The sequence below is a fragment of the Molossus molossus genome, unplaced genomic scaffold, assembly GCF_014108415.1.
Source record: "Molossus molossus isolate mMolMol1 unplaced genomic scaffold, mMolMol1.p scaffold_m16_p_2, whole genome shotgun sequence".
Taxonomy (NCBI): domain Eukaryota; kingdom Metazoa; phylum Chordata; class Mammalia; order Chiroptera; family Molossidae; genus Molossus; species Molossus molossus.
Genome location: NW_023425355.1, coordinates 72,036,162 through 72,059,269, shown reverse-complemented (window position 1 = coordinate 72,059,269; position 23,108 = coordinate 72,036,162). Strand labels below are relative to the sequence as shown.

The 23,108-nt window shown below is 37.9% G+C and overlaps 1 protein-coding gene across 2 annotated transcripts in view; it reads left to right on the top strand.

Annotated features, from left to right (window-relative positions):
• Window positions 1–22,774, top strand: part of ARHGEF6 (Rac/Cdc42 guanine nucleotide exchange factor 6) — a 293,880-nt gene extending 271,106 nt beyond the window's left edge. For both annotated transcript variants that reach the window (XM_036270036.1, XM_036270035.1), the window contains exons 21-22: window positions 19,255–19,309; window positions 20,479–22,774. In XM_036270036.1, the coding sequence (XP_036125929.1) occupies window positions 19,255–19,309; window positions 20,479–20,619 (196 nt within the window). In that variant the 3' untranslated portion in view covers window positions 20,620–22,774. The remainder of the gene's footprint in view (window positions 1–19,254; window positions 19,310–20,478) is intronic.
• Window positions 22,775–23,108: the final 334 nt, after the last annotated feature.

Genomic DNA, 23,108 nt, shown 5'->3' with positions numbered 1-23,108 from the left:
AGTGAAGGGATGAAAAAATTTTTCATGAAAAAGGAAATATTAAAAAAAGCTCATGTAGCAATAATTATATCTGATCAAATTGACTTCAAACGTAAGGCCATAACAAAAGACAAAAAAGGACACTACATAATATTAAAAGGATCAACCCAACATGAGGATATAACCTTGGTAAACATATATGCACCCAATATAAGTGCTCCAAAATATATTAAAAACTTCTGGAGGATTTTAAGGGAGAAAATGACAGAAATACAATCATAGGAGGTGACTTCAACACCCCACTGACATCACTAGATAGATCATGTAGATAAAAAAATTAACAAGGAAACAGATATTCTAAATGGCACTGTAGATCAGATAAATTTAATAGATATTTACAGATAATTACACCCTAAAATGGTACAATATACATTCTTAAATGCACACAGAACATTATCAGAGACAGACCATATGTTAGGACAAAAACTAAGTCTCTACCAGTTCAAGAAGATTGAAGTCATATAAAGCATCTTTTCAGATCACAAAAGCATGAAACTAGAAATTAATTACAATGAAAACACTCAATTTAAACACATCGAGGCTAAATAGCATATTATTAAACAACGAATGGGTTACCAAGAAAATCAAGGAAGAAATTAAAAACTTCCTGGAAATCAATGAAAATGAACACAACCACACAAAATTTATGGGATGCAGTGAAAGCAGTTGTGAGAGGGAAGTTCATAGCATTACAAGCCAACCTCAGGAAACAATAAAAGTTTCTAATACACTATCTAACTTACAATTTAAAGAACTAGAAAGTGAACAAAAAGAACAAACCAGAGTAAGTAGGAGAGAAATAATAAAGGTAAGAGAGGAAATACTGACATATAGCAAAAAAAAAACAAAAAAAAAACAAAAACAAAAGATAAACAAAACCAGGAGCTGGTTCTTTGAAGTAAGAAACAAAGAGAGAGGATCCAAATAAACAAAACGAAAAACAAAAGAGGAAAAGTAACAACTGACACCACAGAAATAGAAAGGGTTGTTAGAAAATATTGTGAAGAATTATACACCAACAAACTGGAAAACCTAGGTGAAATGGACAAATTCCTAGAATCATACAGTCTATGAAAACTGAAATGAGAAGAGACAGAGAACTTGGACAAATAACAACGAAGGAAATGGAAGCTGTAATTAATAAATTCTCAGCAAACAAAAGCCCAGGTCCAGATGACTTCACAGGAGAATTTTACCAAACATTCAAAGAGGAACTAACACCTATTCTCCTCAAACTATTCTAGAAAATCCAAGGGGAAGAAAGACTTTGAAGATCATTTTGAGGCCAGCATAATGCTAATTCCAAAACCAGATAAAGACTAAAATGAAAGAAAACTACAGACCAATATCCCTGATTAACATAGATGCCACATTCCTCAAGAAAATATTAGCAAATTGTATCCAGCAATATATTAAAAAAAGTATTCACCATGACCAAGTGGGATTAATCCCAGCGATGCAGGATGAGACAATATTTGAAAATCAATAAATGTGATACACCACACAAGTGAAATAAAAGGTAAAACAATCAGATGTGGAAAAAGCATTTGACAAAATCCAGAACCAATTTATGATAAAAACACTCAGCAATCTGGGAATAGAGGGATCATATCTCGACATAATAAAGGCCATATGTGAAAAACCTACTGCCTACATCATAGTGGACAAAAACTAAAAGCATTTCCCTTAATAACAGGAACAAGACAGGGATGCCTACTTTTACCACTCTTATTCAACATAGTACTGGAAGTCTCAGCCACAACAATTAGACAAGAAGAAAAAATAAACGGCATCGAAATTGGAAGGGTGGAATTGAAACTGCCAGTATTTGCAGATTACATGATATTACACATAGAAAACCCTAATAACTCCATCAAAAATCTACCACATTTAATGAATAAATTTGGCAAAGTAACAGGCTACAAAATTAACATCCAGAAATTGATGGCATTCTTATACACCAGTAATGAATACTCAGAAAATGACACTAAAAAAAAAAAAAAAATCATTTCTCTTTACAACAAAAAAATAAGATTCTTATGAATAAACTTAACCAAGGAGGGAAAAGACCTGTTCTCAGCAAACTACAAGATATTGACAAAAGAAATAGAAGAAGATATAAAAAAGTAAAAACGTATATCATGTTCATGGATCGGAAAAATCAACATCATTAAAATGTCCATACTACCCAAACCAAACTACAGATTTAATGCTATCCTTATTAAATTACCAACGGCATATTTCACAGATCTACAGCAAATACTCCAAAAGTTTATATGGAACCATAAAAGACTCCAAATAGCAACGGCAATTTTGAAAAAGAATAAGGAAGTGGGAGGGATCATAATATCATGTTATACTACAAAACCATCATAATCAAAACATCTTGGTGCTGGTACAAGAATGGACATATAGATCAATGGAACATAACAGAGAACCCAAATATTAACACAAGGGAGTATGCACAACTAATATTCAACAAAGGACGCAAGACCATACAATGAAGAAAAGACAGTCTTTTCAATAAATGGTGCTGGAAAAATTGGACAGCTATGCAAAAAATAAATAAATAAATAAAAAATAAAACTAGACCACCAATTTACACCATAAACAAGAATAAACTCAAAATGGATAAAATACTTAAATGTAACCTGTGAAACCATAAAAATCCTAGAAGAAAATGTAGGCAGAAAAATCTCAGACATCATATGTAGTGGAATTTTCACCGATACATAACCTAGTCAAGAATAACAAAGAAAAAAATTAATAAATAGAACTACATCAAACTTAAAACCTTCTGCATGGCAAAAGAAACCAGCATCAAAATGAAAAGTGAACCCACTCTCTGGGAGGACATATTTGCCAATGATACATCAAATATGGGGTTGATATCCAGTATATATAGAGTAGTTGATATCCAGTATATATAGAGTATTCATACAACTCAACAAAGGAAGACAAAAAATCCAAGTAAAAAATGGGCAGAGTACCTGAATAGATACTTCTTCAAACAGGACATACAAATGGTCAGAAGACATGTGAAAAAATGCTCAACATCTCTAATCATCAGAGAGATGCAAATTAGAATGACTATGAGATATCACCTCACACTTGCCAGAATGGCGACAATCAACAAATCCTCAAACAACAAATGCTGGCGAGGATGTGGAGGAAAGGCAACTCTAGCACACTGTTGGTGGGGATGCAGATTGGTGCAGCCACTATGGAAAACAACATGGTGTTTTCTGAAAATATTAAAAATGGAACTGTCATTTGTCCCAGTGATCCCAGTTCTTGGAATATATCCTGAGAAACCTGAAACACAACTCGGGAAGAATATATGCACCCCTATAATTATAGCAGCGCTCTTTATAATAGCCAAGATCTGGAAACAGACCATGTGTTCAATAATAGATCAGTGGATGAAAAAGCTGTGGTACATTTACACAATGGAATACTTTACAGTGGTATGAAAGAGATCTCTTACCCTTTGAGACAACTTGGAAGGACCTGGTGAATATTAGGCTATGTGAAATAAGCCAGTCAGAGAAAGACAAGTACCACATGATCTCACTTATTTGTGGTACATAATGAACAAAATAAGCTGTCAACCAAAAGAGATCCAGAATCATAAAAGTAGAGAACAGATTGACAAACCTCAGAGGGATGGGGTGTGGGCGGGTTGGGAAGAGATAAACCAAATAACTAATATGCATAAATGAACAACCAATTGACATGGAAACTAGGCTGGGGAAAGCAGGAGAGGGGTGGGAGCAGGAAGGATGGGGACAATTGTACAAAATGGGGGACAGTTGCCATTTGACCCAGTTTTAAACGTGTTCACTTTATAATATATTCTAAGAAGCCTGAAACCCCAATGAGAAGGAATATATGCACCCCTATATTTGTAGCAACACTATTTACAGTAGCTAAGTGTCCATTAGTAGATGAATGGATAAAAAAGCTGTGGTACATTTATACAAATGGAATATTATGCAGCTGTAAGAAAGAGAGATCTCTTATCCTTTGAGACAACATGGAGGGACCTGGAGAGTATTATGCTGAGTGAAATAAACCAGTCAAAGAAAGGCAAGTACTACGTGATCTCACTTTTTTATGGAATAGCATGAACAAAATAAGCTGTCAATCAAAGTAGATCCAGAGACATGGAAGTAGGAAACAGAGTGACAAACCTCAGAGGGAGGTGGGGTGAGGGTGTTGGTAAGAGATAAACTAAAGAACTTATATTCATGTGTGCAGAACCAATGGACACAGATAATAGTTTGGGGAAAGTAGGAGGGAGGTGGGAGTGGGGAGGAAGGGTTTAATGGGAGACATCTGTAATACTTTAAACAATAAAGATAAAAATAAAATGGAATGGTAGTAATACTTTCTGAATTTGGGGATTAAATGGAATAATAAGTATGTATGAAAGCTAACATGCTAATCACTCAATAAATAATTACATTACATAAAATTATTTATGTTATAAATGATTATATTATAATTATGTTATTTAATTTTGTTTTTTTAAATTAGAGTTAACATACAATGTTATGTTAGTTTCAGGAGTACAGCATAATGGTTAGACATCTCTAAAATTTATGACGTGATCCCCAGCAGGTCTAGTACCCACCTGGCACCATACACAGTTACTACAATGTTATTGACTATATTCCCTATGCTGTACTTAACATTCTCGGCACTATATTGTACCTGTCAATTTGTACTTCTTAATCCCTTTTTCACTGAGCCCACAATACCCCTCTCATCTGTCAAACATCAGCTTATTTTTTGTTTCTGTGAATTTGTTTCTGTTTTGTTTGTTTAATTTTGTATTTCAGATTCTATATCTAAGTGAAATTTTATGGTATTTTTCTTTCTCTGTATGGCTCATTTCACTTAGCATCATACCCTTTAGGTACCTCTATGTTGTCACAAATAGTAAGATTTCATTTTTTATGGCCAAGTAATATTCCATTGTATGTATATATACCACTTCTTTATTCAGTCATCTATTGATGGGCATTTAAGTTGCTTCTATGTCTTGGCTATTGTAAATAATGGTGCAGTAAACATAAGGATTCATATATCTTGTCATAATAGTGATTTGGATTTCTCTGGATACATACCCAGCAGTAGGATTGCTGGGTCATATGGTAGTTCTACTTTTAATTTTTTGAAGAACCTCCATACTGGTTTCCATACTGGCTGTACCAATTTTCAATCCTAATGACAGTTCACGAGGGTTCCCATTTGTACATATCCTCACCAACACCTGTTGTTTATTGATTTATTGGTGATAGCCTTTCTGACAGATGTGAGGTGATATCTCATTATGTTTTTTTAATTTTAATTTTCAATTACAGTTTATATCCAGTATCATTTTATATTAGTTTCAAGTATATCTCATTGTGGTTTTAATTTGTATTTCTCTCATGATTAGTAACATTGAGCATCTTTTCATATATCTGTTGGTGATTTTTATGTTGCCTTTGGAGAAATGTCTGTTCACAACCTCTGCTCATTTTTTAATTGGTTTGTTAGTTTTTTAGTGTTAAGTTGTATGAGTTCTTTATATATTTTGAGTATATCAACTCATGGTTGTTGGCATCAATTCAACACCAACAGTAATTCCCAATTTGGGGTGTGGTGAGGAAGGAAACTTCATTCAGTGCAAACAACTCAATAGTGTTACAACTCAATTATGAAGCAGCAGAGTTGTGAAACAGCCAATTGTGAAGCCCTAATGTGAGCCAGCCATGGGGCCAGGAGGCTCTGGAGCCAAGTCCCTCTCCAGCTAGACAGTTCTGTTCTGCTCTAAAATGACATCTTTTGTATTTCATCTTTGGTGAAAAAGAAAAGTGCCCTCTAAGCCAGAGGGGAGCTAACTTATATAGACAGAAGTCCTTGCCCCTGGTCTTTGACTGATCTGTCCTCATGAAAATGAGGGCTCCAAATCCTCACAGTTTATTTGGTCCAAAAGACACTGTTCTGGTTGGTCAGAATGGAGCCTCTCTGATTTTTCAGTGAAGATGCTGATGGGAATATAGCTGCACAGTTCATATTGGATGGTGAAAGCCTCAATCTTATTAGTTGAAATAGGATTACAGGAACTCCTTTGTAAAGCCTGGCTCAGATGGAAGAGACACAATGCAGGAAGGCAGTTCAGTGCAGAGGCAGGCAACTTAGTGCAGACTTATCCCTGAAGCATGGTTTGTGTGAGAAGCCCCTGTGTAGAAATGGCTGCTAGGCTCTGTTTTTTGTTTGTTTGTTTTTCATTTTTTAATTTGAGCCTAGTTAGCCACCATAAGCCCTCCTTAGTAGTTACCTTTTTTCTCAAGGTCTACAGATATCATTGGTAAATATCTTCTCTCATCCAGTAGTTTGTCTTTATTTATTTATTTTTATGGTTTCCTTTGCTGTGCAAACACTTTTCTTTCTTTCTTTTTTTTTTTTTAATCCTTACCTAAGGATATTTTTTCATTAATTTTCAGATAGAATGAAAGGGAGGGATGGAAAGAGAGGAGAGAGAGAGAGAGGGAGAAAGGGGGGGAGAGAGAGAGAGAGAGAGAGAGAGAGAAACATGAGATGTGAGAGAGACACATTGATTGGTTCTCTTAAGCTGTCTTCCTGTTTTTTTATTGTTTTTTCCTTTTGGTTTTTGATTGGATGATTTTTCTACCCTGTCTTTTAATTCACTGATCCGTTCCTCAGCTTCCTCTACTCTGCTTTTTAGACCTTCCAATTTGCTTTTCATTTCTGATATGTCATTTTTATCTCTGCTTTGTGGTTTTTAATTTCCTATTGGCTTATTTTCAGCAACTCTATGTCCTTACACATGTTGTTGAGCTTCCTCAAGATCATGGCTCTGAATTCTAGTTCTGTTAACTTGCTTAACTGCACCTCATTTATCTCATCTTTGGTAGAGGTCTCTTGTTCTTTCGTTTGGCTTTTTTTTCTGTTTTTCACCATTTTGGCTATCACAGTGGGCTCTGGAGTCTGCCACATTTTCCCTGTGAGTGTTCTTGTTCTACTGTTTGTGGCTCCTTCTCCTGGGTTTGGATGAGGCAGGGTGGACCCACTTTAAACACCACTGTCAAGTCTCAACTTCCCTGGTTAGAGTTGCTAGCCCAGGTAATGGTAGTTATCCTCTAGCTTTTTTTGCCTGGAGGCTATTAGTAGAGGTCACTTGAAGAATCTTGGTTTCTGAGTTGCCTGAAAAACTCCCTCATGTGCTCAGTGTAAGAAGATTTCTCGAGGGTGGGGCTGATGTTGGTTGTTACTGGGCCTCAATTAGCCACCAGGTGGAGTTGAATTTCTGAGGGAGGGGCCACCGCCTCTTCCCAGGGCCCTGGGAAGGAGTAAGATGACCATAGTCCTGTGTGGTTGCTCTCAGAAAAAGCTCTGAGCACCCTCCAAATCCCCAGTGTCCCCACACAGTTCCAGTCCAGTCTGCCTTCCCTCTGTCAGAGCCCAAGTGAGTGGCTGCTACCAATTTAGCCTCTGTCCAGACTCTGCATCATGGAGCCATCTGGGACTTTTAACCCAAGGTCACTGTTTCCAGCCAAGGGCGGCCGAGGCTGCGGCATCAACCGAGGGTGTAGCACCCAGCCAAGGCCACAGGACTCAGCCGAGGGTGCAGCTTCCAGCCCAGTTCCCTGGTTCCAGCCGAGTCCGCTGGTCCCAGTCGAGTCCGCTGGTCCCAGCCCAGGTCACTGCGGACCTTGGGCTCCGGCCCCCTCTCGCTTCCCCGTAAGCCTACCAAGATTGAGTCAGTGTCCTTGGTTATGTGGTGCACCAAGCTGCCTTTCTGTTGCCCCTTCCTGACGATTTGTGTTTATTTTCGTTGTAAATCCAGTTTGGTCCTGGGAGATGGTCTGTGTAGCTTCCATTCACTCCGCCCCCATTTTTCATGCATATCTAGTTTTTATTCTTTGTAGTGTCTTTTTCTGGGATATCAGTTAGAATTATTCTGGCCTCATAAAATTAGTTTGGAAGTCTTTCTTCTTCTTGAATTTTTTGAAATAGTTTGAGGAGAATGGGTATTAGTTCTTCTCTGAATGTTCAATAACATTTCCCCTTGAAGCCCTCCGGGCCTGGGCTTTTATTTGCTGGGGGAGACTTGATTACATGTTCAATTTTTTTTGTTTGTTTTAATTGGTCTGTTCAAGTTTGCTATCTCTTCTTGGTTTAGTTTTTGGAGACTATGTGTTTCTAGTAATTTGTCCATTTCACTTAGATTGTCGAATTTGTTGCTGTAATATTGTTCATAATATATGTTAACAATTCTTTGTATTTCTGTGGTGTCAGTTACTATTTCTCCTCTTTTATTTTTGATTTTGTATATTTGCGTTCTCTCTCTTTGTTTCCTGGTGAGTCTAGCTAAGGGTCCATCAATCTTGTTTATCTTAACAAAGATCCAGCTCTTTGTTTCATTGATCCTTTGAATTATTTGTTTGGCCTTCATGTCATTTATTTCTGCTCTGATGACTTGCTCTGGGTTTTGTTTTTTTTTCTTCTTTGCTTTCTAGTGCTTTAAGTTGTGAGGTTAGTCTATTAGAAATTTTTCTTGTTTCTTGAGGTAGGCCTGTAGTGCTATGAACTTCCTTCTCAGAACTGCTTTTGCTGCATCACATAGGTTTTGTGTTGTTGTGTGCTCATTTTCATTGGTTTCCAGGAAGTTTCTAATTTTTTCCTTGATCTCCATGGTAGCCCAATCATTGTTCAATAACATGCTATTTATCCTCCATGTTTTCAAATGTCTTTGCTAGGTCTTATTGCAATTAATTTCTAGTTTCATGGCATTGTGATCTGAGAAGATGCTTGATAGGATTTCAGTCTTCTTGAAGTAGTAGAGACTTAGTCTGTGCCCTAACATGTGGTCTATCTTTGAGAATGTCCCATGTGCACTTGAAGAGAATGTGAATGCTGTAGTTTTGGGGTATAATTCTCTGTAGATAGCTATGAAATCCATTTGATCTTCCTTGAGTTTCCTTGTTAATTTTTTGTTTAGAATATCTATCCAATGATGTCAGCGGGGTGCTGATGTTCCCTGCTATGATTGTATTGCTATTGATTTCTCCTTTGAAGTCCTCCAGAAGAATTTTAATATATGTTGGTGCTCCTATATTGGGTTCATATATGTTTACAAAGGTTATATCTTCCTGTTTGGTAGATCCTCTCAATATTATGTAGTAGCCTTCTTAGTTTCTAGTTATGGCCTTCATTCTGAAATCTACTTTATCATATATGAGTATTGCTACCCCATTTATTTTTTTTTCTTTACCTTTGCTTGAAAGATTTTTTTCTATCCCTTCACTTTCAACCTATGTGAGTCTTATGTTGTGAGGTGGGTTTCTTGTAAACAACATATAAGTGAGTCATGGTTTCTTTTCCAGTCAACTATTCTGTGTCTTTTTATTGGAGCATTCAAACCATTCACATTTAAGGTGATAGTTGATATGTAATTATTTATTGCCATTTTTGTTTAATGTGGTTATATATTTTTTCCTATTTCTTCTACTAATTACAGGAGTCCTTTTAGCATATCTTGCAGTGCTGGTTTATTGTTAATATATTCCCTTAGCCATTTTTTGTCTGGGACGCTCTTTATTTGACCTTCTATTTTGAATGATAGCCTTGCTGGGTAGAGTAGTGTTGGATTCAGATCCTTGTTTTTCATGACCTTGATTACTTCATGCCATTCCCTTCTAGCCTGTTGTGTTTCTTGTGAGAAGTCAGCTGAGAGCCTTATGGGGTTTCCCTTGTAGTTAACATGTTGCTTATCTCTGCCTGCTTTTAGGATTCTCTCTTTTTCTTTAATTTGTGGCATTTTAATTACTATGTGTTTTGGTGTGGTCCTGTTTGGGTTCTTCTTACTTGGGGCTCTCTGTGGTTCTTGAACATGAATGCCTTCTTCCTTCACCAAGTTAGGAAAGTTTTCTGTCACTATTTATTCAAATATATTCTCTAACCCTTACTCATTTTCTTCATGTTTTTGGACTCCTATGATGCAAATGTTATTACATTTCCAGTTGTCCCACAGGTCTCTTAGCTGTCTTCCTGTTTTTTAATTGTTTTTTTTCTTTTTTGTTTTCTGATTAGTTGATTTTTTTCTTTCCTGTCTTCTAATTTACTGATTTGGTCTTCAGATTCCTCTATGCTGCTTGTTAGTTCTTCCAATGTGTTCTTTATTTCTGCTATGTCATTCTTCATTTCCACTTGGTTGGTTTTCAATGTTTCTATATTTTTACTCATGGTGTTGATGTCCTTATTCATGCTGTTGATCTTTCTCACGATTATGATTCTGAACTCTACCTCTGATAATTTACTTAGCTGCATTTTATTTATCTCATCTTCAATAGAGTTGTCTTGTTGTTTTATTTGGGTTTTGTTTCATTGTCTCACCATTTTGGCTATCTCAGTGGGTGTTGGAGCCTGCCAAATTTTCCCTGTGGGTGTTGGTGCTGTGCTGTTTGTGGCTCCTTCTGCTGGGTTTGGATGAGCCTGGATGGGCCCACTTTAAATACCACTGTCAAGTCTTACTTTCCTGAGTATATTTGCAAGCCCAGGGAAGGTTCTGTTATCCTCTAGTTTTTCCTGTAGGCTAGTAGTCTCAGTTACTCAGTGCTTTGGAATGTAGCCCTGGTGTTCTGCATAAGAAGATTTCCAGCATGTGGGATAGATGCTGGTTATTAATGAGCCTCAGTTTGCATTTCTTTACCTCACCTGGGCAAGTCTGAATCTTTGAGGCAGAAGTGTTGCTTTTCCCCACAGTTCTGGGAAGAAGCACACTGGCCACTGTCTTTTGTAGCCTCAACTCAGTCAAAACTCTGAGTGCCCTCCAAATTCTGAGTGTTCCCACAGAGTTCCAGGCCAGTCTGCCCTCCCTCTGCCATAGCTCACAGGTGAGTGACTGTGGCTATTTTAGCACTCTGTTTAGGCTGTCTGAGCTGTGGTGCAGATTGGTCTTTATTTCCCTACGGCACTGCTCACATGTAAGACTGTTGCTGTCTGTGGGCTACTAGCCCGTCACCCTCTCATGCCTCCACAGATCCTACCAGTGTCCCTGATATATGGTCCTGTCCTACTGCTTTACTGTTGCCTTTTTTCAAGAATTTGTCCTTATTTTAGTTGTAATATCCGTTTGGTCCTGGGAGATCTTTTGCATAGCTTCTATTCACTCTGCCTCCATTTTCACATCCTCTACAACTATCTTGTATGCAGTGGGTCACACAGGTCTTTCTGGTGCCCCTGCACCCTGCAGGTCCTTGGGTAACTGGATCGCACAGTCCCTTTGGGGACCCGGCTCTATGCCTATCTTATAGGCTGCTGGGTTGCACAGACCTCTCTGGTGCTTCTGCATCCCGCAGGTCCCACAGCTAACTGGATCGCACAGTCCCTGCTGAGTTGCACATGCCTCTCTGTAGCTTCAGCACCCTGCTGGTCCCTTGGGCAGGCAGCTGGATCACATCAGTCCCTCTTGGGCTCTGGCTTGTGAGTGCTATTGTGGGATGCTGGGTTGTACAGGCTTCTCTGGTGCCCCAGCACCCCCACAGGACCCACAGGCAGCTGGATCGCACCAGTTCCTCTAGGGCTCAGGCTTTCCACTGCTCTTGTGAGCTGCTGGACTGCACAGGCCTCTGTGGAGCCCCAGGTCTCGTTGCTGGTGGCTAGGGAGTGCTGCTGCCCCGTGGGGCTCAACTCCTATTCAGCTTTTCCTGTAGTTTTTGGGGATCTGTCTCAGCTGCTGGTCTGTGCTTCTGTTGCCTGGGAATGGATGTCTGCTCCCCAGCGTCTGTTGCTGGGGGTATATCTCAACTCTGGTTGGGCTGCTGTTGTGGGGGATGGTGCTGGGATCCTGGCTGTCCGAGGCTTCTGCCACTGGTGCCTTAGGAGCTCCACTATTGTGTGCTGTTCTGTGTTGACACAAAGTGTCCTCTTGTCCGATGGTGCCAGCTACACTGGTGGCTCAGGTTGCTGGGCCCTAGCCTCTCCCATTGCGTCCTCCCAGAGAAGACCCATGATCTTCAGTAATGGTGGGACCTCTTTGCGGTGCAAGGAGAAGAGCCCTGAAGAGCCGCTTATGGTGGTAGCTGGCTGCTCCCATCCACAGCACAGAATCCTTCTGCTTCATGTCTCTGCACTGCCGTGGTGTGGTCATCCACCTTCATGTCCACTCACACTCTCTCAAACACTAGCTCACTCTCTCACACACTCACTCTTCCTCCTGTCCTTCCTACTGCAATCTTTCTTCTCTTGGCCGTTTATATGTCCTGTTTGGAGAAGTGTCTATTTAGGTCCTCTGCCCATTTTTTAATTGGGTTCTTTATCTTCTTTTCATTGAATTGTATGAGTACTCTATATATTTTGGAAATTAATCCCTTATCTGATGTATCATAGGCAATTACGCTCTCCCATATTGTGGGTTCCCTTTCCATTTTGATGCTTGTTTCTTTTGCTATGCAGAAGCTTTTAAGTTTAATGTAGATCCATATATCAATTTTTCCTTTTTTTATCTAACCTTAGGAGTTGTATCAATGAAAACTCTGCTCTGTGTGATGTCTAAAAATTTTTTGCCTATATTTTCTTCTAGGATTTTTATGGATTTATGAGTCAAATTTACATCTCTTATCCATTTTGAGTTTATTCTTGTGTATGGTATAATTTGCTGGTCTAGTTATATTTTTCCGCATGTAGCTGTCCAATTTTCCCAACACCATTTATTAAAGAGTTTCTATTGTATGCTCTTGCCACCTTTGTCAAATATTAATTGAGCATAATGTCTTGTGTCAATTTCTGGGTTTTCTGTTCTGTTCCAATAATCCATATGCCTGATCTTGTGCCAGTATCAGGTTGTTTTGATTACAGTAGTTTGTAGTATTACCTGATATCCGGTATTGTGATCTCTCCTACATTGTTCTTCTTTCCTAAGTTTTCTGTGGCTATTTGGAGTCTCTTTCGGTTTCATAAAAACTTTTGAAGTATTTGTTCTAGTTCTGTGAAATATATCTTTTGGTATTTTAATGGGGATTGCAATGAATGTATAGATTGCTTTGGGTAGTATGGACATTTTAATGATGTTCATTCTTCCAATCCATGAACAAGTTATGTGCTTCCGCTCTTATATCTTCCACTATTTTTTTTTTTTTCAATGTCCTGTACTTTTCTGCAAATAGGTTCTTTACTTCTTTGGTTAAGTTTATTCTGAGGTATATTAATTTTGTTGCCTCAATAGTAGATGGAATTGTTCTTTTAGATTCTCTTTCTGTGGGTTCATTATTGGGGTATAAGAATGCCATCAATTTCTTGATGTTAATTTTATATCCTGCTACTGTGCCAAATTGGTTTATTAAATTTAGTAGATTCTTGATGGAGTCTTTAGGATTTTCTATGTGCAGTATCATGTCATCTGCAAATAATGACAGTTCTACTTCTTCCTTTCTTGTTTGGATCCCTTTTATTTTTTCTTCATGTCTAATTGCTGTGGCTAAGACTTCCAGTACTATGTAAAATGAGAGTGGTAAAAGTGGGCATTCCTTTCTTGTTCCTGTTCTTAAGGAAAATGCTTTTAGTTTTTGCCCATTGAGTATGATATTGGCTGTAGGTCTTTTATATATGACCTTTATTATGGCGAGATATGATCCCTCTATTCCCAGATTGCTGAGTGTTTTTATCAGAAATGGGTGCTAGATTTTGTTGAATGCCTTTTCAGCATCTATTGATATGATCATATAGTTTTTGTCTTTCATTTTGTTTATGTGGTGTATCACATTTATTGATTTGCAAATATTGTACTAGCCTTGCATTCCTGGGATGAAGCTCACTTTGTCATGGTGAATATATATATTTTTTAATGTATTACTGGATCCGATTTGCTAACATTTTGTTAAGAATTTTGGCATCTATTTTCATCAGGATATTGGCCTGTAGTGTGTTTTTTTTGTTTGTTGCTTTGTTTTCTGTAGTGTCTTTATCTAGTTTTGGAATTAGACTTATGCTGGCCTTGTAAAACATGTTTAGAAGTCTTTTGTCTTCGTGAATATTTTGAATAGTTTGGGAAGAATGGATGTTAGTTGTACTTTGAATATTCAATAAAACTCCCCAGGGAAGCCGTCTGGGCCAGGTCTTTTGTTTACTGGGGGTTTCTTGATTACCTCTTCAATTTCAATAGTTGTTATTGATCTGTTCAAGTTTACTGTCTCTTCCCAGTTCAGTTGTGGGAGACTATGTGTTTCTAGAAATTTATCCATTTCACCTAGATTGTCCAATTTGTTGGCATATAATTGTTCATAGTATTTGTTAATTATCTTTTTTAATTTCTGTGGTGTCAGTTGTTACTTCTCTTTTTTTTTTTTTTTTTTTTTCTGATTTCGCTTATTTGGGTCCTCTCTCTTTCTTTCTTGGTTAGTCTAGCTAAGGGTCCATTAGTCTCCTTTATCTGTTCAAAGAACCAGCTTTTTGTTTCATTGATCTTTTGAAAAATTTTTTTTAGTCTTTGTCATTTATTTCTGCTTAGATATTTACTATTTCATTCCTCCTACTTGCTCTGGGTTTTTGTTTCTGTTTTCTTTATAGTTCTTTAAGTGGTGAGGTTAGATAGTCAAACAGAATTTTTTATTGTTTCCTGAGGTAGTCCTGTAATGCTATGAACTTCCCTTTCAGGAATGCTTTTGCTGCGTCCCATAGATTTTGTTTTGTTGTGTGTTCATTTTTATTGGTTCCCAAGACATTTTTAATTCTTTTCTTGATCTCCTTGGTAACCCACTAGTTGTTTAATAACAGTCTATTTAGCCTCCATGTGTTTGAATGTTTTTGTTGTAATTGATTTCTAGTTTCATGCCATTGTGATCTGAGAAGGTGGTTGATATGCTTTCAATCTTCTTGAACTTGTAGGGACTTTGATTGTGTCCTAACATATGGTCTATCATTGAAAATGCCCCATGTGCACTTGAGTAGAATGTGAATTCTGTAGTTCAGGGGTATAATTCTCCATAGATATTTATTAAATTTATTTATTTAAGTATCATTTAGAGTCTCTGTTTTCTTGTTGTCTAGAGGATTTGTCCAGTGATATCAGAGGGGTGTTGAAGTTCCCTGCTATGATTGTATTGCTATCAATTTCTCTTCTGAAGTCCTCTAGTAGTTTTTAAAAATTATTTTGATGCTCTTATATTGGGTGTATATATGTTCACCAAGATTTAATCTTCCTGTTGTATCGATCTTTTCAATATTATGTAGTAGCCTTCATTTTGAAGACTATTTGATAAGATATGAGTATTGCTACCCCAGCTCTTTTTACGTTTTTGTTTGCTTGGTACATTTTTTCCCCATCCCTTCACTTTCCACCTATGTGAGTCTTTTGTTATGAGTTGTGTGTTTTGTAAATGACATATATATGACGCATGCTTTTTTATCCAATCAGCTACTGTGTCTTTTGACTGGAGCATTCAATCCATTTACATTTAAGATTATTATTAATATGTACTTATTTATTGCCATTTTTGTTTATTGTGGTTATATTTTTCTTCCTCTTTTTTTCTACTAATTGCAGCAGTCCTTTTCACATTTCTTGCAGTGCTGGTTTGGTGTCAATATATTCCCTTAGCCTTTTTTTGTGTGAGAAACCCTTTATTTCACCTTCTATTTTGAATGATAGCCTCACTAGATAGTGTAGTCTTGGATTCAGATCCTTGTTTTTCATGACCTTGATTACTTCATGCCATTCCCTTCTGGCCTGTCGTGTTTCTGTTGAGAAGTAAGCTGATATCCTCATGGGGATTTTTTTTTTTAGGTAACCTGTTGCTTATCCCTTGCTGCCTTTAAGATTCTCTCTTTGTCTTTAATTTTGTCATTTTAATTATGTTGTGTCTTTCTGTGGGCCTGTTTGGGTTCTTCTTACTTGGGGCTTTCTGTGCTTCTTGTACTTGTGTGCCTATTTCCTTCACCAAGTTTCAGAAGTTTTCTGTCACTATTTCTTCAAATATTTTCTCTAAATCTTGTTTATTTTCTTCTTTTTCTTGAAATTCTATGATGTGAATGTTGTTACAATTTATATTGTCCTGCAGTTCTCTTAAGCTTTCTTTCTGTGTAATTGTTTTCTCTTTTGGTTTCTATGTTTGGATGAATTTTTTGACACTTTCTTCTAATTCACTGATCTGGTCCTTGGCTTCCCTTACTCTGCTGGTTATTCCTTCCAATGTGTTTTTTATTTCTGCTATGTCATTGTTCATTTCTGTTTGGTGGTTTTTCATTTCCAATTTGTTGATTTTCAATGCTTCTTTATCTTTACTCATGCTGTTTAGCTCTTTACTCACACTGTTCAGCTTCCTTGTTATCATCACTCTGAACTCTACCTCTGATAACTTGCTTCACTGCATTTTATTTATCTCTTCTTCAGTAGAGTTCTCTTGTTCTTTTATTTGGGATTTGTTTTTTTGTTTTACCATTTTGGCTTTTTCAGTGCGTCCTGGAGTCTGCCAAATTTTTCCTGTGGATGTTTATGTTCTCCTCATTGTGGCTCCCTCTGCTGTGTTTGAATGAGCATAGGAGGACCCAGTTTAAACACCACTCTCAAGTCTTACTTTCCTGGGTAGATTTGCAAACCCAGGAAAGGTTCAGTTATCCTCTAGCTTTTTGTTTGGAGGCTATTAGTCTTAGTTACTTGATGAGCCTTGGGTTGTAGCCCTCAGCTGAATGAAAAATATCTATCAGGTGTTCAAGGTAAGAGGATTTCCAGCAGGTAGGGTAGATTCTTGCTGGCTATTAATGAACCTCAATTTGTATTTCTCTTGCCTGGCCAGGTGGTTTGAAATTTCTGATTGAGGGGCTGTTGCTTTTCTCCCAGGCTCTGCAAAAAGGGTCTTTGTGTAAGATGGCAACTATCTTGTGAGTGAGTAATTCAGCACAAAACTCCTATTGCCCTTTCAGCTCTCCAGGCTCCCGAGTCTCTTCACACAATTCCAGTCTAGTCTGCCCTCCCTCTGCCAGAGCCCATGGTGTATGGCTATAACTAATTTAGTGCTCTGTCCTGGCCTTCTGTGCTGTGGAGTTGGCTTAGGATTTTAACCTTGAGGGAGCTGCTCACAGCCAAAGCAGCTGCTGTCTGTGGGCTCCTAGCCTTCCTTCTCGTACCTCCACAGTTCCTACCAGACTCGATTTAGTGTCCTCTTTCTGTCCCTGGTTATATTGGTCCTCTCCAGCTGCTTTTCTGTTGTTTTTTTTTTTCCCCTGACCATTTGTTTTTATTTTAGTTGTAATTCCAGTTTGGTCCTGGAAGATGATTGGTGTATCATCCATTCACTCTGAGTTATTGTATTCTTTATTTCTGACTGGTTCTTTTTATTGTTTCTATCTCTTTTTGTATGTTTTCACTTAGTTCATCTATTTTTTTTCCTAAATTCATTGAGCATTCTTATAATCAATGTTTTGAACACTGTGGTATTTTGTTTCTTCTATTTTGCTTAGTGCTTTTTATGGAATTTTTGTTGTTGTTGTTATTTAATTAGTGACATTTTTCTTTGTCTCCTCTTTTTGACTGATTCCCTGTGTTAATTTCTACATATTAAATGGTGTATTTGTTATGCCTGCCAATCTTGGAAAGGTGTCCTTATGTACTAGGTGTCCTATGAGGTTCAGTGGTACAGTCTCCCTGGTCACCTCATCTGGGTGTTCTAGGGGTATCCCTTGTGTGTGTTGTGTGTGGCCTCTTATTGCAGTTGAATCTTGATTGTTGTTGGCACATTAGTGGGTGGGTTTGATCCTCAGGCTAACTGGTTGAGAGGACTCATTGTGACTACATTGAATTAGCCATTGTTCAGGAGCTGACTTTATGGAGAAGCATTTGCTTTATTGGGGCTCTGGTACTGCCAAAACAACCCTTTGGAGCTGTTATTTGTTGAACTAATTGGGTGGTAATCTTGTGTGGTGTGAAGCCTGCTACTTGGTGTATTGATTCTGGTGCCTCTTTGGAAGGTCTCCAGTGCAGGTTAAAGCCAGTCACTGCCTATGCCTGGCCCATGGCCACCTTGTAGGAGCTACAAAGTGTTTTTGGTTGGTAGCTGCCTGTGCTGGGTGTGGAGATGCCTGGGGGAGGCTATGCTCTGAACTGAGACCAGCTGCCACTAGTGCCAGGCTTGGACCTGCTCAGCAAGAGAAACAGGGCATGCCAAAGCCAGCTGCTGCTTATTTGGGTTTTGTGAATTTTGATATATTTTAACTAAAGTCTGCAGTGTAGGCTAATGCTAGTGACTTGTGAGGAATAGCCACTGAAATATGTTCAGTATGGTGCACAAATTTTGTGCAGTGGAGTCTCAGGGAAACTCCAGAATTGGGTGAGCAATGTTTGCCAGGTTGATGGATCTCAAACTTGGCATCATCATCATCATCATCATCATCATAGGTAATATAATATATGTAATATATAATAATATAATAATGTTATTGTTATTATTATTATTATTGTAGCTATATTAATCCCTACAACAACTGTGAGGTTTTCAGTGGAATGTGGTATTATCATAGCTTTGTATGTGAAGAAAATAAGACCAAGAGAGAATGAGAAGGAACTGGATACCGAAGTTTAGAGGTCTGGTAAGTGGTAGGATTAGACCTAGAACTCAGATCACTAAAGTCCTAACATAGGAAGAAAACCAGAGAAGAAATGACTACTTCACAGCTCAGCTAGGATGATTTATCCTTTTCTGGAATATGTGGGATCTTCCAGAAATAATGTTCCTGTCTTTGTGTCATGTACGGTCATGTAGGGTCTAATAGGTGAGAAGAGCAATGCTATAGCATAGATATTGTAGGATTGGTAGGGCCCTGTGATACCTCTCATTATATGTTAGGTGGTGTTCATTCCTTTCAAAGAGAGAAATAAAATCCTGATGATAAGCCCTAGGCTTCTTTTTTGTACTTATTCAAGTTGGGAATAGCAACTTACTAAGATAGCTTGTACTTATTAAGCAAGTGGCAAAGGAGGAGGGAAATATAGAAAAGGTGATGACATCACATTTGCGTGAGCATGTGTGGTGATGGTGGTTTGCCCATAACAATGAAGAACACAAGGACAATTAATAGCAGTATTTCTTCTGATCAGCTAGAAAATCCACTGGTTTTCAGGATCCATATTTTTATAAAGCTGCTTTTCTTTTTAAGTATTACTTAACAATACTTCAGTGCCAGCTATTAATCTCTGAATTTGTGTTCTAGGAGCCTCGTTGACACTGTTTATGCCTTGAAGGATGAAGTGAAAGAACTGAAACAGGTAATAAAATATAAAAGTTTTGTTTTGTCAGATCATAACAGGGTCACTCTCTCCTTGTCACACACCAGTAGATGCTCTCAGGAAAGGCCCAGGAACAAAACAATGAGGTGGGAATTTTATTTTCCCCACTTCATTGATCGTATTTTCCTTTTATTTTCCAAGGTGGGTTTTGTTGATTTTATCATGTGACCTTGGGTTGAAAATTCTGAGGCTTGCTTATATACTTATTAGCGATTTACAATAGGGTCCCAAACTTAGTTATAACTTTCATGCTTACTGACATTTGTAAACAGAATTTAAGAAAAGATAAGTCATTTGTTAGTGTGTAACCAGAATCATAAATCATATTTTGTGGGCTCCTATGCAAATGTGATCCAGTGTTCCATGATTTACATACTTCCTTGTGTTTGAGGATCAACTGAACCTGGTGACAGGGTAAAGGATGGATTGGAAGGGAAAGAGACCAGATGATAGAAGACCACTTAGGAGGTTATTACAAAACTCAGGGTGAGACATGATGAAGTTCTGATCTGAAGCAGTGCTACTGAGTCTGCAGAGGAAGAAAGCGAATGTAAAGGAAGGCGCATTGCAAAATTAGAGCCTGTGGAAAATGATGGTGAGATTTTAGGATTAAGAAAAAGCCAAGGATTGAATAAGAAGTTTATTATCTTGATATCTCATTTGATATGGTGGTGCCCTTCTTGGAGATCAGCAACCACAGGAGGAGGAAGAGAAGTATAAGGTGATGGAAATAGAGTTTATTTTAGGACAATGAGTTTCAGAGGCTTGTAACATACCTAGGGGGAAATTCCAAGTTGGAATTGATGACTGTGGACCTAGTGCTCATGAGGTAAGTACCAGAGAGATTTTGGAGGCCTCTTAATAGATACTTGAGTTGAAAGAGATTGGACACTAAGTAAAACAAGTATCGAATTAGCAGAGGGCCAGGGCCAGAGCCTTAGAGAATGCTTTTATTTCAAGGAAAAATAATGCAAAAGGTTTGTCAGAGAAAGGTAGGAGAATCAAGAAGCTGCCTTTTGTTAGGAGCTGAGGGAGAGGAGTTTGAGGAAGAAAAGCGTAGTCAGTAGTGAAGGACACCACGAGGATGTGCAGGAGGGGCCCTGAGAAGGGGTCCCTTTGTTTGGTAATCAAGTCTTTTCCCATCATAGGAGAATAAAAGAATGAAGCAATGCCTGGAAGAAGAATTGAAATCAAGAAAGGACCTAGAAAAGCTGGTCCGGAGGCTTTTGAAGCAAACTGATGAGTGTATTCGGGCTGAGTCCAGTACCAAGACTTCCATTCTTCCGTAACCATCACTGTGCACCTGGGCAAAGTGTGCCTTCCTTGCATCTTGAAATGTCCAGCTGAGTTATGTGGCTCAGTTTGCTCACTTCCTTGGTTTTTATTTTGTATTTGAGTTAGTCCCTTTCCCTCTGTTTGCTTGAGTGTTTGTTTTTGTTTGGTTATTGGTTGGTTGGTTACATTTCTTCTGACAGGGATAAAAGCAAGATGTGGTGGTAGAAGTCTCCCAAGTGCTTTTTCTATTCAGTAACAAAAGTAAAGCTAATGTAGGAAAATTATTTATTTCCTGATGGTATTCAATTCATAGTGCCTCTTTAACAACCATTATCCTTTTTGGGCTGGCTATTATCCCAAATCTGCTGGCCATAGACTATTAAAGGTAAATTTGACTTTTCCCTCGATGCTTTCCTGGTACCTTGAAGCTCCTCAGTACCCACATTACTGATTACAAAGCTTTCTGAGCTATGACTAGAGTAGGGTGAAAGACAAACACATTAACCCAATGATCCAGCTGCCCTTCCCTGGACCATTATGTGCCACCCCTCGATGCGCACCATTTTTTTTTATTACCACCCAGTGTTGTCTGTAAGACCAAGAAGACAGTAGCACCCTTATTCCTTTTGTGTCAGTTAACGTTTTTACTCTGTGGGTCAGAAAGTCTAGTCAATCATGCCAACACCAAATCCATTAATAAATTATACTGGATAGTTTCTCCTTTAGCAGTGGAGTTGACCACCTCTTCTCCAATACATAATAGGATTTCTCCCTAGCCTTCTGCCTCATGTATAAGTTTTATATTTCCCCAGTGCTTTTAGCCAACCATACGAAGTGGTGTGTTAACTGGTATGTGTGTGTTTTGCTTACGTTTTTTAAAAATATAGACTATGAGCAGGTATTTTTTCTACATTGCATATTAAAATTGCAACTTGTCATCTTTAAAATGCTCTGCCATTGAAGAAATATTGTGCCCTAGTAGATAGCTTTAATTAACTTTATTGTTCTTTCATATATGCTATGAAAAACTGTAATATTCATCAGCTTCTAAGTATTTGTAGAAATGTACTATTGGTCCAGTTTGTATATCTGGAAAAAAGGGGAGTGGGCGTTAGTAGCTGTGTGCTGGTTACTAGTCAAGCTGATTATTTGGAACTGGTTTACTCAAGTTTCTCATCAAATCAAATCATTGCCTTTGTAAGTATCTTAGAAATTAGAAGTGTGACAAACCAGATTTAGAGGATGGTCACAGAAGAGTAGCACACAACCAAATTTCTCCCAGTTGAAAGTCACCTCTTCCAAAGAGGTGAAATTTGGCCAGGTGGGGGCAATCACTGAAAGAGAATCAAAGGGATCAAAGTTGTTTTCCAGATAACTTTGATAAGTGCCTATAAATCTGAATTTTGCAAATATTGTTTAGAAATCAAACTTGAAACTTGAACTTATGGCTTGCAAAGCCTTTTTTCTTTCTAGTACTAGAGGATATCAAGTTCCTATAGCTGCATGGTATGGGCTGTTGACTGCTTGCTGTTGACTGCTTGCTGCACAGCAGAAATTACACCATTCACAGGAAATAGACTATTCCTGCAGTCCAACATCAACCAACCACACACAGCTGTCTTTGGAAGCTAAAGAGTGAAGAAGATTTCTAGCAATTGGCTGTTAATTCTGTTTTTAAGTACAGCAGTTGAGATATGCCATCTATCACCTGAAAATTAAAAACAACACAGATCTTAGCATTTGATCTGTTTGTGGTTAGTCAATGGCTTGCAATAAATATGCAAACTATATCCATAGAAAACATTTTGTGATTAAAAAATATTTTAGTTGATAAGGTATAGCTTAAAATATTGAAAGGTCTTTATTTTAGAGGGACATGTACATATGCATGTTTTGGGGACTTGGCTTTTCTGATGAGAGGTCTGCAGTACTATGGATAATGAACCTTGTGCAGAATGGTGTCCATGCTCACACACTAAATAATAATATAAAGGAAATGAAGCCATGTTAACCTGAGAGCAATGTCTCCATAGTTATGTTGTTTACAATATTCTATAAATGGGTTTCTGTTACCCTCTAATTAAACTGTTGCCCTTGGAGGCCTTTCAGTTCCTCTTCTGTCATGTCCTTTCTTACACAGGCTCAAATTTTCTAACCTGTTTTTATTTTGAAGACTTTTAAAATTGACATTTTCAATAAATAAGAATAACAATGCTTTATAAAATAAGTGCTGTGTTTTATTTAATTAATTTATTTAAGAATTTTGCTAGCTGGTGTGCAGAAAGATTTCTCATGTTATGTCAGCTTCCTTTCCACTTAGTCATTATCAGACCCTCCTACTCAGCTTTGAACATTTCACTCAGGGCAGATGATATTTGCTCCCCACTTTACACAAATAATACATGTCACGAAACAGAACCTTCCTTAACTTCTTCACGTCTCTTCTGGCTCCAACCTATAAACTCTCTGTACTTCTCACCATTTTTCTTCCAATACCAGAATG